This window comes from Phyllostomus hastatus, unplaced genomic scaffold (genome assembly GCF_019186645.2).
Source record: "Phyllostomus hastatus isolate PE091 unplaced genomic scaffold, TTU_PhHast_1.1 phas_contig_150, whole genome shotgun sequence".
NCBI lineage: Eukaryota > Metazoa > Chordata > Mammalia > Chiroptera > Phyllostomidae > Phyllostomus > Phyllostomus hastatus.
Genome location: NW_025333611.1, coordinates 27,151,529 through 27,172,556, shown reverse-complemented (window position 1 = coordinate 27,172,556; position 21,028 = coordinate 27,151,529). Strand labels below are relative to the sequence as shown.

Below are 21,028 nucleotides of genomic sequence, written 5' to 3'. Positions count from 1 at the left end.
GAAGACAAACAACCCAATTTAAAAAATGGGCAAAGGACCTGAACAGACACTTCTCCAAGGAGGACATACAGAGGGCCCAGAGGCATATGAAAGGATGCTCAGCATCACTAACTATCAGAGAGATGCAAATTAAAACCACAATGAGATGCCACTTCACACTGGTCAGAATGGCCATCATAACCAAATCAATAGGTGAGGTTGTGGAGAAAAGGGAACCCTAGTGCACTATTGTTTTCTACAGACTGGTGCAGCCACTGTAGAAAACAGTATGGAGTTTTCTTAGAAAAACTAAAAATGGAGCTGCCTTTTGACCCAGCAATTCCATTGCCAGGATTATACACTAAGAATCCTGAAAAAACAATTCAACAGAACCTATGCACCCTAATGTTCATAGCAGCATAATTTACAATGGCCAAGTGTTGGAAGCAACCTTAGTGCCCATCAGTAAATGAGTGGGTTGAAAAACTATGGTACATTTACACAATGGAATACTATTCAGCAGACACAAAGAAGGTGCTCCTAACCTTCGTGACATCATGGATGGATCTGGAGAGCATTATGCTAAGTGAAATAAGCCAGGTGGTGAAAGACAAATACCATATGACCTCACCTTTAAGTGGAACCTAATCAACAAAGCAAACAAGCAAGCAAAATATAACCAGAGACATTGAAATTAAGAACAAACTGACAATAACCAGAGGGGAGGTGGGAGGGGATAATAATGAGGAAAAAGGAATGGTTGTCAAGGAACATGTATAAAAGACACATGGACAAACCCCAAGAGGGGTAGGATCAAGGGCGGGAAATGGGGATAGCTGGGAGGAGGGAGTGGTGGGGAGAAAATGGAGATAACTGTACTTGAACAACAATAAAAAAAAGGGTCCCCTAGAGCAATGGACATAAAGGAAAGAATAAACAAATGGGACCTCATCAAAATAAAAAGCTCTGCACAGCTAAAGAAAACAGTATCAAAATAAAAAGAGAACCAAGTGTATGAAAAAACATATTTGCCAATGATACCTCAGACAAGGGTTTAATCTCCAAAATATATAAAAAACTTACATGACTACACTCTAAGAAGACAAGCAACCCAATTAAAAAATGGGCAAAGGAGTTGAACAGACACTTCTCCAAGGAGGACATTCAGAAAATCCAAAGTCACATGAAACAATGTTCAATATTGCTAGCTATCAGAGAGATGCAAATTAAAACCACAATGAGATACCACTTCCAACCAGTCAAAATGGCCATCATAAAGCAACAAACAGCAAGTGTTGGAGAGGTTGTGGAGAAAAGAGGACCCTTGTGCACTGTTGGTGGGACCGCAGACTGGTACAACCACTATGGAAAGCAGTATGGAACTTACTCAGAAAACTAAAAATGGATCTGCCTTTTGACCCAGCAGTTCCACTGCTGGGACTATATCCTAAGAACCCTAAAACACCAGTACAAAAGAACCTTTGCACCCCGATGTTCATAGCAGCACAATTTACAATAGCTAGGTGCTGGAAGCAACCTAGGTGCCCATCAGTAAATGAATGGATCAAAAAACTATGGTACATTTACACAATGGAATTCTATGCAGCAGAAAGAAAGAAGGAGCTCCTATCCTTTGCAACAGCTTGGATGGAGCTGGAAAGCATTATGCTAAGCGAAATAAGCCAGGCAGTGAAAGGCTAATACCATATGATCTCACCTTTAACAGAAACCTAAACAACAAAACAAAGAAACAAGCAAAATATAACCAAAGACACTGAAATAGAGGACAGGCTGACAGTGACCAGAGGGGAGAGAAGAGGGAATTTTGGGGGAGAATGGGAAGGGATTACAGGAACAAATTTAAGGACACATGGACAAAAACTAGGGGGAGGGTGGTAATGGGAGGGAAGTGGGGAGGGTTGGGTGGGTGGGTTGGATTGGGAGTAAAAGGGAGAAAACTGTACTTGAACAATGATTAAAATAAAAAAAATAAAATAAATAAATAAAAAGTATTTAAATCCAAAAAGAAAAAAAAAAGAAATACAAAGAGTAATGTTAGAAACTCTGTGCAACATGTTTAATTAAACCTGTTTTGTTCAGGGGGGGAAAGGGGGAAAAAAGAAAAAAGAGAGTACACAAATGTAGCAAAATTGGGGAATGAAGAGTATCTAGTCATTTATTATTACTTATTATGTCAAATATAAGCAAATCTGGACTTAGGGAAGGAGAAAGATCTTACTTAGGTAAGGATTCAGAAAGACTATTGTAGGGCCAGAACACTCTAACCATAAAACCTGCAAATGTCTCAAAATCAAATAGAAAAAAGTTGTTTTTAAAAAATAGGGAGGGGACCCCAGCTGGTGTGGCTCAGTGGATTGAGTGCCAGCTTGTGAACCAAAGGGTCACCGGTTCGATTCCCAGTCAGGGCACAGGCCTGGGTTGCAGGCCAGGTCCCCAGTGGGACCTGATGTTTCTCTCCCTCTTTTCCTCCCTCCCTTCTCCTCTCTCTAAAAATAATAAATAAAACCTTTTAAAAAATAGGGAGGGGTAAACAGGGCTACCAGGAACTTTGTGTGGGAGTAGGGCAAGGGCATAGAGCAAGCAGATGGCATAATTAGGGTGTTTTCACAAGAAATTTTTTTCTGTGGTTGGACAGTTCTCAAAATGAGCCATTTAGAAGGATGTTCTGCATTTTCAGGGCAAATTAAAGGTGGGGGGCCTTTGCAGAGAAAAGAAGTCTGATTAAGTTTGGTCAAGCCAAATCAGTGGGTAAGTAGGAGGCCATTGTAAGTGCTCATAACTTTAAATTATTTAAAAATAATATTTTAAAAGCCTAAAAGTCAGTACTTAGGTATAGTTTCGGAATGGGTTTTTTTTTGTTCTCCTCAAACCTCATGCTATACCACTAGCTAGGGTTTGCACCTCTTCCCAATTTCCAGATTCTGAGTAAAGACCCTGACATTACAACCTAAACAGTTATATATAGATTTATTCTGTGGGCCTCTAATTCTACCTCCACTGGAAAGGATAAAGACTTTTCAAAAATACCACCATGTTTAAAGTTCCCAAGGTTTTCAAAGGAAAATAAAATGTTTTGGAATTTAATCCCATCAAGAGGGCATTACTACACACCCAGGGGACTAGCCAAACAGATTAAGATTCAAAGAATCCAGTTGAGGAGCATCATTTCTTGTGTTTTAACTCATAAAATGTATTTTTTTAATTATGGGTTTTGGATAAGTTACTTGGAAATCGATTGTCTTAAAACTTCCTAGCCGGTGACTCTAGTTAATGACACTGCATTGTGTATTTGCTAAGAGACTAGATCTTAAAAGCTCTCATCACAAGAAAGAAGTTGTAAGTATGTGCAGTGATGGATGTTAACAAGACATACTGGAATGGTCATTTCATAATATGTACAAATATCAAATCATTATGTCATGTATATGAAACTAAGATAGTATTATAAGTCAATTACATCTCAATAAGAAAGGCTTTCTAGGATGCCATAAGCTTCTACATAATGTGTGAATCCTTAGGCAAAATATCTCCTTTTTTAATAAAAACCGCATAGACATGTTATTGACTTGGGATAAACATGTCTCTTTTTCCTACATATAAAGAGACACTCAGGATTCATATTTAGAGTATATGAAGAACTACTACAAAGCAATGGGAAAAAGACAAATGATACAATGTAAGAATTGGGCAAAAGAACTGAACAACCCTCCTCTCACCCATTCACCCACAGGCTACCCACATGACTAAGAATCTATTAAATGGTGCTCTATTTGACTAATTAATAAGCAGAGAAATGCAAATTAAGCACACAGTGAGATAGCAAGAATGGTTAAAGTTTTAAAGGACCAGTAATGCTAAGTGTTGGTAAAAATGTGAACAAGTAGAAGCTACATTGTTGATAAGAATGCAATTGGTACAACGTCTCAGAAAGCAGTTTGGTCATATCAGGTAAAGCTGGAAAAAACAGACCCTATGACACCAATGCCACTTCTAGGCATATGATCCCTCCCCCCAAATGTAGACACATGTGCACAAAATTACATATGATGGCATACTGCTGTGCACAGTAGGACAGTAGAATGAGTAAGTAAGAGAGTAAGTAAGTTTTGCTGCATTTATACTGAAGAAGACAAAAGTCCCTGACAGCTAGGAGCTGGCCTTGTACTCTGGGCTAGACTATGGTGTTCTGTTGAACAAAAATAATTTCATAGACCAACGACATTAGAGAAGACCACTCTGTGACTGTGATGGGTCAAGAGAAAAACAAGAGCATGACATAATCATGTCTATACACAGACAAAAAAGAACATTGTTTAATGCACAAAAATGATAAAAATATCTCTCTATTCTGACTGATATGACTTACCAATCACAGCCTGTTTACCAATCACAGCTATAGCCTCCTCCCATTCTCCCCACCTTCCACATAAGAATTATTAGTATACTCAATCGGAAAATCAACTGTTTCTGGCCCTGGCTGGTGTAGCTCAGGGGATTGAGTGCTGGCTGTGAACCAAAGGGTTGCAGCTTCGATTCCCAGTCAGGGCACATGCCTAGGTTGCAGACCAAGTCCCCAGTAGGGGGCACGTGAGAGGCAACCACACATTGATATTTCTTTCTCTTTCTTCTTCCCTTCCCCTCTCTCTAAAAATAAATAAATAAAACCTTTAAAGAAAAGAAAATCAACTATTTCTGACAGCATCCAGTGTGCGTAAAGTCCTGCTTCAAACCACCCCAAATTATTTGCACAAGACTAAATACAATAAATCCTTTCTAAGACGCTCTTAGTGAGATGCCTCATGATCTTCTGTGGTTTGCAGTCTCCCCTGTTGCAATAAGTCGGAAAATAGAACTTTGTTCATCTACAGGCATTTTCCTGATGGTCTGTGGCTGAAGGGAATTGGCAATACACTGGGATTCTGTACAGCAATGGGGATGAACAAACTAGAACTAAACATGGCAACGTCAGTCTCACCTTGAGCTAAAAAGTGAAGGAAGGAAATGAAATTCAAAAGATTACTTACTGTGTTATTTTTTATTTTATAATAAAAAGATTACCTACTGTAAATTTTATATTAAAAAATTTTAAGAAACAAAATTAAATTGTTTAGAGATGCACCTGTAAGCTAGATGTTAAGAGAGCTGATAGAGACTGAGAGATCTGTTAACTTCTTCATGTCAGCGTGTCATTAAGTATTTTATGCACCTTTTTCTTACTTGGAAAATGTGGTTTAGGCTTCTCTTAAGTGGCAGTAACTGTTTCTACAGCATGTAGCATATGAAATGTTGAGCACAAATGGGAAATCACCAAATGCTCATGATAATGAGCATGAGACAGGATGTCAGAAGACAGGCTCTAGTTCTCACACTGTCATGAGTGTGAACTGGGCAAGTGATTTCATCACCAGAGGTCTTAGTTTTTTCCATATAAAAAAAGAGATGGGGATATTGGGCCTCATGTTTCCAAGGTGCCTTATCATTCTCAAACATTCTATGATCTTGTGATTGTAAAGAAAACTCTCCACAAATGGCTTTTTCAAGACGTTAGCCAAATTGCAAGTTATTTTCAATATAACTATATAATCTATTTTTTATTCACTTTATTTTTTAAAAGATTTTATTTATTTACAGAGAGGGGGAGGGGGAGAAAGAGAGAGAAACATCAATGTATGGTTGCTTTTGGTGCACCCCCAGCTCAGGTCCAGGTCTGCAACCCAGGCATGTACCCTGAATGAGAATCAAACAGGCAACCCTTTGGTTTGAAGGCCAGTGCTCAGTCCACTGAGGCACACCAGCCAGGGCTACTTATCCACTATATTTTTCTGACAAGCAGAATAGTATACTGATTAAGAGCATAGACTTTGCAGTCAGGCAATATTGAATTGAGTTTCTTCTCTAATATGTATTAGGTAGGAGATCTTGGAAAACTGAGAAAACCTCTCCAGGCTCAGCTTCTCCATCTGTAAAAAAGAAATAATAATGTGTACTTCAAAAAGTTGTTGCAAGGATTAAATTTAAAATGCATGTAAATCACTCAACACAGTGCCAGTATGTAGAAGTCGTGCACAGTAAATATTACTGCCATCATAATCGTTTGAGTACCAAACTTGCTGCTTCCCAAGTATTTGAGAACACTGGGAAAAAGAATGGGTTTGTGCAAGCCAGGAGGCTAGCTGGCCAATTTCCCTATCAGTGTACCTACTGGATCCCAGTTTCCTGAAAGATGTCTGCTTGTCCACCCTTTTTCTCTCTACTGATCCCTTACTCCAAGCCAACCTCCCCCATCATTTGGGACTCAGAAGACACTGCAAGATCTTTTTGCCTCTCTCTTGGTCTCTGGCTCACTGTGTGGGGTGTGCAGAGTAGCTTACTCCTTGGGTTGCAGGTTGCTTCAGTGGCCCCAGCCGGCTCACAGAAACAGTGACTTCAGCTTGAGCGAGAATTCTCCATTGGCTTCTCAATTCCCATGGACTTTTCTTCTGAAAAGGATTACAAGGCGAGTCTGCAGTTGCTTTGGCAACAAACTTCCAACCTCTACTTAACTCTCTGGAATGAGAGCATACCTATTAATACACTCGATAGACTGGGGAGTGCAAATTTTCTTCCAAGTGCAAAACAGCTTACAGGACTCAGCTAGCCATTGGCGGCGCTGCGCTGAGAAGCTAGCAAAGCCGGGAGCAGCAGATGCAGGAACCTGTAGGCAGAAAAGTGAAAGTATATCCTATCCGCAACAGGTGGCTGCTGCAGAGAGTGAGCTTTTAAGAACGGATGGCAGTGGCGCGCAGCAGACTCTTGCAGAGCAGGCAAGTGGAGTCTCTTCTCCTTTTTCTGTGCATTTCTGTGGGGGGTGCGGCAACCATCCGCTACTCGGTGGCGGAGGAGATGGAGAGTGGTTCTTTTGTGGCGAATGTGGCTAAGGACCTGGGGCTGGAGGTAGGGAAGCTGGCTGCGCGCGGGGCGCGGTTGGTTTCCGAGGGCGACAAACTGCACTTCCGGCTCCACCGCAAGACAGGTGATCTGTTCGTGAAGGAGAAACTGGATCGAGAGTCGCTTTGTGGCAAAGCTGACCCATGCGTTCTGCACTTTGAAATAGTCCTGGTGGAGCCCCTGCAGTCCTTCCGTGCCGAGGTCAGGGTATTTGACATCAATGACAATGCCCCGATTTTCCCAAACAAGGAGCCTCTATTAAAGATTCCGGAGAGCACCCCGCTGGGCTCCCGTTTTCCTCTGCAGAGCGCACAGGATCTGGACGTGGGCCTCAACGGTCTCCAAAACTACACCTTGAGCGCCAATGCTTATTTCCACCTGCACACCCGCTTCCGTAGCCACGGACCCAAATACGCAGAGCTGGTACTGGATAAACCCCTGGACAGAGAAGAGCAGCCTGAAATCAACCTGACAATCACGGCGGTGGATGGTGGGTCCCCGCCCAAGTCTGGCACCGCCCACATCCGCGTGGAGGTCCTGGACGTCAATGACCACGTGCCCCAGTTCTCCCGACTGGTGTACCGCACTCAGGTGCCCGAAAACAGCGCCAACGGTTCTTTGGTGGCCACGGTGACTGCCACGGACCTAGATGAGGGCTCCAACAAGAAGATAACGTACTCTTTAGCTCAAAACCCAGAAGCAGTTCTCCAGACATTTCAGATTGACTCTGAAACTGGAGAGGTTCGACTGAGAGGGCCCCTAGATTTTGAAGCCATTGAAACCTACGACATTGACATTCAAGCTACCGATGGAGGAGGCCTCTCTGCGCACAGCAAAGTCCTGGTGGAAGTGGTGGATGTGAACGACAACCCCCCTGAAGTGACTGTCTCCTCGGTGTCCAGCCCTCTCCCCGAGGACTCCCCACTACAAACTGTAGTGGCCCTTTTTTCTATCCGAGACCGGGACATTCGAGTGGGAGGAAAAATCACCTGCTTCCTCAGAGAAGACCTTCCCTTTGCAATCAAACCTACATTCCGGAATGCTTACTCGCTGGTCACTGACAGAGGCTTGGATCGGGAGGAGGTCTCCGGCTACAACGTCACTATTGTGGCCATGGATACCGGACCGCCCAATCTGTCCACAGAGACTGTGATAGAGGTGCTAATATCTGACATTAACGACAGTCCCCCAGTGTTTCAGGAAGACTCCTACATCTTGACTGTTCGGGAAAACAACAGCCCTGCAGTTTTTATTGGCAAGGTCCATGCTGAGGATTTAGATTTGGGCGAGAATGCCCAAGTCACATATTCTCTGCTGCCTCCAAAAAGTGGAGATTTATCAGTCTTTGCTTACATCTCCATAAATTCAGACAATGGGAAGCTCTATGCACTGAGAACCATGGATTATGAGGCCATTCAAGATTTTCAGTTTGTGATAAAGGCAACTGATGGTGGCTTCCCCTCACTGAGTAGCCAGGTTACTGTCCGAGTGGTTGTCCTGGATGACAATGACAACCGCCCAATGATCTTGTACCCACTGCAGAATGGCACCTTGCCTTGCAATGACCTAGTACCCAGGTCTGCAGAGGCAGGCTACCTGGTGACTAAGGTGGTGGCTGTGGATGGTGACTCAGGTCAGAACTCTTGGCTTTCATATCATCTACTTAAGGCCAGTGACTCTGGGTTATTCTCTGTTCAACAACAAAATGGGGAAATCCGTACATTGCGGCAGATATCTGAGAGAGACCCCATGATGCAGAAACTGATCATTCTTGTTCAGGATCATGGCCAACCAGCTCTTTCCACTACTGCTTCACTCAACATCCTGCTGGTAGATGGCTTTTCTGAGCCCTATCTGCAGTTCCGGGGTCCATCCAAGCATCCTGCAAGGGTAAATCCAACTACTAGATATTTGGTCATTTCTTTGGCTGTGCTTTCCTTTCTCTTTCTCCTCTCTGTCACAGTGATCTCCATTATACACATCTACCAGAAAATTAAATATAGAGAAAAGATCACCATTCAAGAGCATTTCTATGATGACTGTAATTTCCCTAACCACCTGGTACAAGGAAGAGCCAATGGATCCTTATCCCAGGCTTGTGCCTATGAAATGTGCTCAGCCACTGGCACCAGCACCAGTGAGTTCCGGTTTCTTAAGCGCTTTATGCCCAACTTCCCCTTTCCCCAGGGCAATGGAGAGGTAAAAACAGGGGCTGGCTCCAGTTTACCACCCGATTCTGATAGGAATAGGTCTCCGGGGTCAGAGGGTCATGCCTGAGTACCTGATGACTTCATGTAACTCATGTTCATGCACTATATGTAGCCATCATTCATGTCTCCCTTGGAAGTCCATTAGTGCTGGTCCTGGAAATGCTTAGTTCCATAGAGGTATCCTTTTACTTTGCCTTTAAATTATTTTCTAGTAGAACGATATGCATATACAAGAGAGAAAAAACTAGCTTCTAGTTTTGATATAGCATCAGAAAGCAATTAGGTTTGAGAAATGTAGTTTATTACTCAGAAATTTCTAGATTTTTGTCCCTTGTGAGTGGGACATCACCCCAATAAATTTAATTTAAAAAGAAAAGAAAAAGAAAAAATTAAGTTAGACGTAGATTTCTTAATGGTTGTTTGGAGCCTTAGGCAAGTCCCAAATCTCTCTTTATACACAGATGTCTATGTGACTCCTTATCGCAGAGTAGTTATTTGAATGTAGGGAATGAAAGGTGGATGACAAAATAATAAATTAGGCTTGTTGTAGTTAATGACTGCTATTGAACAACTACAAAATAAAAAGATATTAGAGGAAAAAGAGTTCATTAATACCAATTAAGTAGCCTTAAGAAAATAATACACTTTCAGTTGTTACCAGATTAGATTTTAAGTCATTTTCCCCTCTGAACATTCTGAAGGGATGACATGGAAACTGAGAAAAAGAGTTATTTCCTAGCAAATTATTCACAAAGTGAAATGAAGTAGGGACACAAGTAAGGTTTCTTTTTAATTATTGTTGTTTGCCTTCATAAGCTATTTTAAGTTTTCTAATTTTCTTTTTTAAAGATTTTATTTATTTATTTTTAGAGAGAGGGGAAGGGAGGGAGAAAGACAGAAACATCTGTGTGTGGTTGCCTCTCTCATGACCCCCTACTGGGGACCTGTCCTGTAACCCAGGCGTGTGTGTTGACTGGGAATCAAACCAGTGACCCCTTGCTTCAAAGGCCGGTACTCAATCCACTGAGTTTTCTTATTTTAAAATTAAAGAAACCAATGTTGAAACATTAACATATGTCAAGAATGCTATCAATACTACTAACTGTGCCTTAAAAGTAAAAAAAAAAAGTCTTCTTTAATGAGGCTTTAATTCTGTGCCTTATTTTATAAAATGTGTGTAAATTCTGACCCACAAGGATGTGTCCCACATAGGGGGGCACCATATTTGTGACTGGAATTCCAAGGGTAGGGCAGTACCTTTCAAAATATTTCTCAGATATACTAGATCCTATTTTTTGATATATGTCTTATTCTTGGAATTATGACTGACTACTAATTGTACCACCTCTGGCTGTCTACCTAATGGTTGGGATATACTACAAATTAATGCTAAGTTATTTTTAGAATGTTGGAGATGTTTAGGGCAGAATTGATGTAACCTATCCTGACTTCAATATTTTCCTTAATATTTTGAGAATAAATGAAGGAAATGCAGGATATCAATAAATTGTCTCTCTTATCAATATTGCATATTTTCCATAAATTGATATATAATCCTGCTCACTGGAATAAAGGTATTTCTTGCACAAAACATAGAACAGTGTTTCAGTGTATTTGGGTTAAGATAATACATGTTGAAATCAGAGGCTTTAAGAAAGAAAATACCATAGAATTATTTTTTTTTTAGTTTTTTAAAAAGATTTTATTTATTTATCTTTAGAGAGAGGACAGGAGGGAGAAAGAGAGGGAGCGAAGTATCCATGTGTGGTTGCCTCTCGCATACCCTTAACTGGGGACCTTCCCAGCAACCCAGGCAAATGCCCCGACCAGGAATAGAACTAGCGACCTTTTGGTTTGCAGGCCAGCACTCAGTCCACTGAGCCACACTGATCAGGGCCACAGAATTAAATTTTAGGGGTAAGTGGTAAATTGTTAAAATGTTATTAACTATAAGCCACTGGATTAAATGTATTTGATTACATAATTGTATTTGATTACATTTGATGATGTGAGCATAATTAGTGGAGCCTGGCTTGATGTCAGTGATAACAAAAGAAAATGGTGTAGATTAGTGATTTTAAGACTGAACTTCAAATAGCAGTAAAGTTCAAACACACACAAAATGAACAGAGATGTAGATTTGTCAACTTTTTATTTTTCTATGCATGAATATTAAATTAAAATGTTTAAAACTTATTTCATAAAAGAAATGTTAATGCAAAATAATAAGACATCAACCTCATAAAGGAACTATCCTTTAAATTTTAAAAAACATAGTTTTATAAAAATGTATTTTGCCATTTTTTTTCATTTTTGCCTTAGACCTGTGAAAATTTTGCCACTGACTGCAGATTGGGAACTACTGGAATAAATAATGATCTAGTCTCATTTTTATTCACACTTAAAGTTCCCAAGAAAATTTCAATTGTACCTGATGATTAAAAATGAACATCTCTGTATCAATCTTCTGAGTATGATGTGAGCCATTTGTATTTGTAGAGAACTATATATCAGCTGAGATTAAGTCCAGGTTTTCATCAGCAAATTAATGCAAAGAATGGAAATGATTAGGGCACATACTCTCCCCTAAATGTCAGGTGACATTAGAACTATTTGTATATATTCAAAACTATAACCCAAAGGCCTTGAAGTGCTCCTGTATAAAAAGGCCCTGATAAATATTTAATAAAAAATATCTAGCTGGTTTGGACAAATTGTTTCAATGACCAATTTCACTTTGAAATGCACATAGATCTACATTTCCACTGGAAGTTTTAAGTTATAAAGTGTTTAAAGCCTTTCAAAACTTTTTATTATGAGATATAAAACTGCGAGAATAGTATGGAGTTCCCATATACACTTCACCTCGCTTCCCTTAATGTTAACATCTTACAAAACCATAGCACAGTTATCAAAACTAAGAAATTAACCTTGTACCATTCTATGAACTAAACTACAGACTTTATTCAGATTTTACTAGTTGTTTCATTAGTATCCTTTTTCTTTTCAAGGATCTAATCCAGGATCCCACAATACACTTAGTTATGTCTCCTTAGTTTCTACCACACGTGATAGTTCCTTAACCTTTCCTTGTCTTTCATGACCCTGAGACTTTTGAAGGGTACTAGTCAGTTATCTGTAAAATGTCTCCCAAATTTTTCAGTTTTATTGAGATATGATTGTCATATAGAACTATATAAGATTAAGGTATGCATAATAATGACTTAACTTATATTGTGAAGTGATTACCATAAAAATTTTGTTAACAAACATGACCTTCAGTTTGAGACTGTCTTTGTTTTCTTATGATTAAATTGATGTTATTCACTACTGGGAAGAATGCCATGGGAACAATACTGTGTCCTCAGTGCATCATATTAAGGGGCACCTGATGTCACTATGTCATATTAACTGGTGATGTTGGTCCTTTTTTATTGTAGTAGAAAAATAACATAAAATTTATGAACAGCTTAGTAGTGTTAATCTTGATCACTTGGTCAAGATAATATCTGCCAAGTTTCTTTACTAGTATATTCCCCTTGGCAATTAATAAATACTTGGAAAGAGACACTTTGAAACTATGCAAATACCATGTTTCTGCTTGAACTTTTGCTCACTAATAATTTTAGTACCCATCGCTGGGTATTTCCTGTAGTAATTAATACTGTGGCATTTGAATGGTGATTTTCAATTTTCCTGAATCTTTTACATTAATTTAAATTATTTTGTAAGAAAAACTTGTTACTTCTCCCCCATTGATTATTTATTTAGTTATTTCTTTATATGTGGAGTCATGAATATTTACTCTATTATTTGGGCTATAGTCAAATGCTATCATTATTTATTTTGTTGTTCAGCAAACCCTTTTATCTAGGATGAAGAGAAGATTTTGAGGACTGGAATTATCCAGATAAACACAGTTTGATCAAAATTAGTATTTCTTTGTAACACTATATGTCAGATTACCTTAAACAAGCGTAAGTTTCTTTGATTTTGTTAAGGTTTATTTATAATGATGTTTTAACTTTAAATGAAGATACATTAACTTGATTTTAAATTTCCATATAATCATAAAACTATTAAATAGATACTAAATTATAAAACATTTAAACTTTAATACATAGACATGTTTATATATTTAAAAGATATGTATAATAGATATGTTATTTGAAATAGATTTATATGCTGGAATTAGACATACTCATATATAAGAAATGAAAATGGTCTGTTTTTTTTAATTCTCCTATAAATAAATAAATATATTGCTTTCTCTGTCACATATATATGTTGTTGTTATAGTTGTTTTCTATTTAAGATTAATTTTGCCTTATTCTTGGAAATAGAATTCATCCATATAATTCTCCCATATAAAGGCCTATTTTCTATAGAGTTGAATATCATTAAATGTGGGGGAGCTTTGTCCTCAGAGCCCCCCATCTGCCACGGGTGAGAATAAGTCTACCAAGACATAATCTGTTTGGGGAGGAAAGGTGGCCAATCCCTCACAGGAGAAGGGCCAGGAGCCTGTTCCTCAATGGGCTTTTATTGGGTTCATTTACACAAGAATTTAGGTAAAGCTCATTAATCATTGCCAGGTAGTAAGGATTAAACAATAGATAACAAAGAACTCTGAGGGCCTATTTTGAGTCAGGGTCAGATAGCTAAAGAGCTGTAAAATTTTGAGGAACAAACTTCTTGCTTGGACCCTTATCATTTAATTGAGAGCATTCTAAACAAAGCAGGTTTCACAGGATTTCACATATTCTTTCTTAGGCCTGATTGCATGAGGAACCCGCCCTTTCTAGCACAGGGCTGTACCACCCTCTGTCATTGTTTCAGGCTTAGGTGGAGCAAGGGAAGTAAGGCAGCCAAGAGATTAAGAGATTTCTTGCAGACAATAAGGACTCAGGCTTTGTCAAAGCCGAGGGGTGAGGGTACATCACCCCCTTTTGCTGTAGCCCCCAAAGTTTTTCCTTGGGGGCCTCCCATGTGATTGTGCCTGTTTTAGATCATTCCCCCCTTTGGGGAATCTTACCCATCATTGGCTAACTGACCGAGCGTTGGGGGCCACTTATGGATGAAGTAAAAGGAGCAGAAGCAGGGCTTCTGCCAGGGAGATAAACTTTGTCTCCTCAGTGGCTTATGGTCCTAAGGTCACTCATCCAGCCTTAGCATTGGCGGGGGTTACAGCTTTTGAAACCAGGCAGGGCAGTTCCCAACAATTAAAGTATGAGACAATCAGAGACCCATTCTTCAACCAGAAATTTGACTTTATTTCCAAATCCATGTAACACTTTAAAAAAAAATTTTTTATTTATTTGTTTTTATAGAAGGGAAGAGAGGGAGGAAGAGAGGGAGAGAAACACCAATGAGCAGTTGCCTCTTGAGCACTCCCCACTGGGGACCTGGCCCGCAACCCAGCCATATGCCCTGACTGGGAATCGAACTGGTGACCCTTTGGTTTGCAGTCCCATGTTCAATCCACTGAGGCACACCAGGCAGGACTGTGTAACACTTTTAAATAATACTACTAAACTATTGATTGTCCTTATTTAACATTTAAAAGTAACATTAATAGTAAAAATAACAGGGGTTTTCTGGCTAAGCTGATAAAGCACGCTTATACTCCTGTGCACTGTTTTAAACATAGAAATTATAGGTAATGATTAAAATAGAAAATTTAAGAATGCAAAACTAGAAATGGAAGTGACTAGATGGGAAGTTGGCACTAGTTGGCATTAGTTTGGCTCTTAATGGGCTATCAGGAGAAAAACGTTCTCCATGAAAGATGGAGAATAAAAATCAGGATCACTGCTTAGAGCCAGGAGCTAGGATGGGTCTCACTTGTTCACAAAAAAAGATTGAAAAACTACTGCCAAAAGACTCCTGAAGTTGTACATTATAGTAGGCTTCAGACTGATGGAAGCTGGAGGACACAAAGCAGGTACTGAACTTATAGTGAGCAGGCTCACTGAAGTTAACTGTACTATTTTTAGTGCCATGTTGTGCCAGAAGCCCAAGTCACTATTATTAGACCTGGCTCTAGACCATGTTTGTGTGGTCTAGTAGATGAATATACGTCAGGAGAGCAAGTAAGAAGAGGACAGCACTTTAAAAACAGTACTGTTCAAAATAAACAAAGATACTTATAGAGATGAATTCAGGACTTACACCCACAAATGGACAATAAATTATGAAAGAATAAAAGATAAGAGACTAAAATTTAAAAAAATAGATGGATGTAGCCCTGGCTGGTGTGGCTTAGTGGGTTCAGTGCCTGGCCTGTGAACCATAAGGTCACCAGTTCTATTCTCCATCAGGGCACATGCCTGGGCTATATGCCAGGTCCCCAGCAGGGGGCGTGCGGGAGACAACCACACATTGGTGTTTCTCTCCCTCTTGTTCTCCCTCCCTTCCCCTCTATCCTAAAATAAATAAATAAATAAACCTTTGAAAAAAATTAAAACCTTTAAAAAATAGATGGATATAAATATAGCCTATTAGAAATTTAAAAAATGAAACACAGTCATGTAACAAAACCTCAGCACATGGAATAAAATTTAGCCCAGGAACTATTGAAGAACAAATTAGTAGACTGGTGCATAACTAAGTAGTTCAGCAATAGCACAGAACAATAAGATAAAAATCATGAAAGAGCAGTAAAAGGTGTTACATTACAGTTATCTATTGTTATGTGACAAACCATCCCACAATTTAGTGCCATGAGACAGCCATTGCACTATGCTCATGAACTCTGTGGGTCAGAAATTCAGTGGGAACACAGCAGGGATGGATTGTTTGCACTATGGTGTTTGAAACCTCCAGTAGAAAAGCTCAAAGACTGGGGTGACATGGTGGCTGCAGTCTAGAATCATCTGGAGATGACTTCTCTTTCATGATTGATGCTGGTAGTTACCCAGAAAACTTACATGTGACCTCTCCATATGGTCTGTGCTTCTTTGCAACATGGTGGCTGGGGTCCAAGAGCAAATGCTTCTTCCATCACACTTTCCTGACTTTAGTCAAGCAATCAGAAAGCAGATTTAAGCAGAGGGGCAGAGGCCCTACATTTTGAATAGAAGAGTGTCAAAAAAATCATGAAATCGGGTTTTAAAATTGTCACATAAGACCTGGAAGATAGGTTGAAAAACTTGAACCTACACCCAATAGAAGTTCCAGAAGAAGAGAATGGAGGGAAAGGCAGAAAGGAGAAAATGATTTTTTTTTTCTTGCCAAGATGACAAATTAGCACAGACTGCAGATACTTTATTCTACCACCAGTCCTGGAGGAACCATAGATTCTTATGGACCTCCCAACAAAGAAAAGGCCAGAACCAGATGGTTTATGGATGAATTCTAGCAAACATTATTACTAATCCTTCTTAAACTCTTTCAAATACAGGAGAAACCACTTCCAAATTCATTTATGAAGCCAGCATCAACCTGATACCAAAGTTAGACAGGGACACCATGGAAAAACTACAAGTCAATATCCCTGATAACCATAAATACAAAAACCTCAAAAATAATAGCAAACAAAGTTTAAAAGCATAGGAGAAGAGCCCTGGCTGGGTGGCACACTTGATCAGAACATTGTTTCATACACCAAAAGGTTACAGGTTCCATTCCCAGTCAGGGCACATACCTAGGTTGTGAGTATGATCCCAGTCTGGAGGCAACTAATCGATGTTTTTCTCTCCCTGTCTCTCCCTTCCTCTCTCTAAAATCAATAAACATACCCTTGGGTGAGGATTTTTTAAAAGCATATTCGAGTCCTGGCTGGTGTAGCTCAGTGGATTGAATGCCAGCCCATGAAACAAGAGGTCACAGGTTCAGTTCCCAGTCAGGGCACATGCCTGCGTTGCAAGCCAGGTCCCCAGTTTGGGGTGTGCAGAAGGCAATTGACTAATGTTTCTCTCCCTCTGTTTCTCCCTCACTTTACCTTTCTCTAAAAAAAATAAAATAAAATATTTTTTGAAATAAAAGCATATTAGAAAAATCATATGCCATAACCAAATGGGATTTATCTCTGGGATATAAGGATAGTTCAACATATGCAGATGAATGTGATACAATACATTAATAGAATGTATAAAGGATTAATAGAATGTATAAAGGATAAAAATGACATAATCATCCTAACATGTAGAAAAAGCACTTGACAAACTTCGACACCCTTTTATGATTAAAAAACACCTCAAGAAATTAGGTATATAAGAAACTCAACACAATAAGGATTATATATGAAAAGCCCATAATTAACATCATACAAAATAATGAATAACTGAAAACTTTTCATTTAATATCTGGAACAATGCAAGGGATGCCCACTTTTGTCACTTCTATTCAACATAGTACTGAAAGCTCTAGTCAGGGCAATTAGGTAAGAAAAAGAAATAGGAGACATTAAAATCAGAGAGAAGATAAGACTTAAAAACTAGTCAAATAAAGAAAAAAAGGAAGCTCCCCAAATTTAGCAAAAGACATAAACCTGGATATTCAAGAAACTGATCAAATCCCAAGTAAGATAAACCCAAAGAAATACAGACTAAGAGGCATTGTACTCAAACTTCTGAAAAGTCAAAGAAAAGTTTTGATAGCAGCCAGGGAAAAATGACACCTTACCTCAAGGGGAACAAAACATTCAAATGATGTGGGGTTTCTCATCACAAACAATGGAGGCCAGAAGGAAGTGGTATGATATTTTTAGTGACTGGAGGAAAGGACTGTCAGCCCAGAATTCCATACCCTGTGACAATATCCTTCAGGAAAGAAGGGAATGTCAAGACATTCTCAGATGAAGGAAAACTAAGACACTTCATCATCATCAGACCTACCCTAAAAGAATGGATAAAGGAATTTCTCTAAATGTAATAAAAATAATTGAAAAGGGAATCTAGGAAAATAGGGAGGAAGAAAAAACACAGTCAGCCAAAACAAAAAAAAAATTGAGCACATACAATAGGCTTTCTCCTCCTGAGTTTTCTAAGTTATGCTGAAACAAAGCTTTTAACACTGTCTTATGTGGTTCCAAAGGTATGTAGAGAGAATAATTAAGACAATGACATTATAAATGAGAGAGAGACAGAGTAAGGAGACATGAAGGGAAGTAATATTTCTGTACTTCATTCAAAGAGGTGAAGTGATAACACCAGGAGACTGGGGTGAATTATCTACATATACATGCAGTACCTAGAGCAGCCACTTTAAAAGCTACATAAAGCAATATACTCAAGAACACTATAGATATATCAAGTTGAATGTTTAAAAATGCTTAAGTAACCTATTGTAAGGAAGAGGAAAAAGAAAACAGAACAAAAAACACAAAACAAATAGAAAACAAAAAATAGCATATCAGACTTAAGCCCTAACATATGAATAATTACATTAAATATATAGTCAAAATGCACCAGTTGCAAAACAGGTTGTCAGAGTAAATTTGAAAACATGACGCTGTATAATACATTCTATAATAAACTCACTTCAAACATAACAGGCAAATTGAAAGTAAAAGAATGGGAAAAGATATATTTTGCAAAGGTTAATAAAAAGAAAGCAGGAGTGGCCATATTAAATTAACCTCAGATAATGTACACTTCAGAGAAAGAAACATGATCAGAGATGGAGAGGAACATTATGTAATAATGATAGAAATGTCAACTCACCAAGAAGCAATTCACCAGTTCACAGTCATCCTAAATGTATATGCATAAAACAGCAGAGCTGCGAAATTTGTGAAGCTAAGCCAGACAGCTGAAAGGAGCAGTAGACAAATCCACGATGGTTTGGGGACTTCACTACTGCCCTCTCAACTGTTGAGAGACAACTAGACAGAAACTCAACAAGAACTCAACAATACCATAAACCAACAAAATCTAGCAGACATTTACGGAACACTCCACCTAATGAGAGTAGCATTATACTCTTCAAGTGATCACAGAATATATATAAAAATACACTGTAGCCTGGGAAATAAAACAAACCTAAATGAATACAGAAGATGCTCTTTAACCACAATGGAAGCAAACTAGAAATCAATAATGGAGGGTGAGATGAATATCTCTAAAACACTTGGAAACTAACACACTTCTGAATAATCCATGGGTCACCCTGGCTGGTGTGGCTCAGTGGATTGAGCACCAGACTTTGAACCAAATGGTCATGATTCAATTCCCAGCCAGGGCACATGCCTGGGTTGCAGGCCAGGTCCCCAAAAGGCGGGTATGCAAGAGGCAACCACACACTGATGTTTCTCTCCCTCTCTTTCTCCCTCCATTCCCCTCTCTAAAAATAAATAAATAAAATCTTAAAAAGATAATCCATGGGTTAAGGAGAAAGTAATCTCAAGGAAATGCATTGAATTGAATGAAAATAAAAATACAACTTATCATTGTCTCACAATGAAAATCATACTAGAAGGGACAGTTACAGTGCCAAAGACATACATTAGGATAGAGGAAAAGTTTCAAATCAATAATTTAAGCTCCCACTCAAGAACTAGACAAAGGACAAAATAAACCCAAAACAAGAAGTAAAACTCATAATTTACTATATGCTTCAAGTTTTTAGATTTTTATATAAATAAGAATGTGCTGTATTTTTTAGTGAATTAAGGGGGAAGATGATCGAATGTAATTTGAGTCATTTATTCATTTTTATAATGCAAAAGATATTTATATTGGCAAAGCACTATAGCCAAAGGTTAACATAACTTGAATACATTTATGTAAACACATTGGGTTGTTTTCTCAAATTTGCCAAGATTTATGAAGTGTGACAATAACTCCTTTGCATTTTTAATAAAAACAGCTGCTGCTCTGGCTGGTGTGGCTCAGTGGATTAAACACCTGCCTGTGAACCAAGGGGTTGCTGGTTCGATTCCCAGTCAGGACACAAGCCTAGGTTGCAGGCTGGGTTGCCAGTTGGGAATGTGTGAGAGACAACCACACATTCATGTTTCTCTCCCTCTCTTTCTCCCTCCCTTCCTTTTTCTCTAAAAATAAATAAATAAAATCTAAAAAAACAGCTGCTAATTGCCTCTGTGATGTCTAACAGCCCAATTTATTAAAAGTTGAATAAATGTGAATGTGGTAGACATTCCATCCAAGAGATAAAGTTCAAAAATAGAATCATCTTTGGGTTAAATCTGTCTAGGCCCAAAAGCTGTCCTTCTGCTTCTGTTTCTTCTAAATCCCTTCCAGAAACAGAGAGTCACTAGTCCATCAGGATTTCAGCCTCAGCTGGGAAATAACTTGCCATCTCACCTAGGGCCAGTTCTTCCCTCCTTTAGCTCTCAGATTCCTCAAAATGGGTACACAGAACTAGATGATTTCTAAAGTTCAACCCAATGATGCTGTTGTTTGTTCTGTGGTTCTAATGTTCAATAATTACCTAAGGCTGTGCATTTATAAAATTTTTCAAAATAAATCAAAAGAAGCCAGAAAGCCAATGTTGTTTCCTAATAAACTTGTAGTTGGAAAGAACTTAACTTAAAACACATTTTTAAAGGATTTTATTCATTTATTTTTAGAGAGAGGGAAGGGAGGGAGAAAGAGGGAGAGGGATATCGATGTGTGAGAGAAACATTGGTTGGTTGCCTTTTGTACATTCCCTGACCAGGAACCGAACCTGCAACCCAGGCATGTGACCTGACTGCTGAGCCACACCAGTCAGGGCTTAAAATACATTTTAACAGAAACGAACAATAGCTCTCCCCTCTTTCCCATCAAAGTCTGATTCAAGTAATTGAAAGAGTTCTTTTACACCTCACATAATTACCTTTTCTTTTTTTGACATGGAACATTTAAGATTTAAATGTTTAAGATTTACTTTCCTAGCAACTTTCAAGTGTATAACTCAGTACTGTTAACTATAGCCACTGTGCCATACAT

At 38.8% G+C, this 21,028-nt stretch overlaps 1 protein-coding gene across 1 annotated transcript; it reads left to right on the top strand.

Moving 5' to 3' along the window:
• Positions 1–6,768: 6,768 nt before the first annotated feature.
• Positions 6,769–9,204, top strand: PCDHB1 (protocadherin beta 1). Its single transcript, XM_045830193.1, has one exon. The coding sequence runs from the start codon at positions 6,769–6,771 to the stop codon at positions 9,202–9,204; it is 2,436 nt and encodes an 811-aa protein (XP_045686149.1).
• Positions 9,205–21,028: the final 11,824 nt, after the last annotated feature.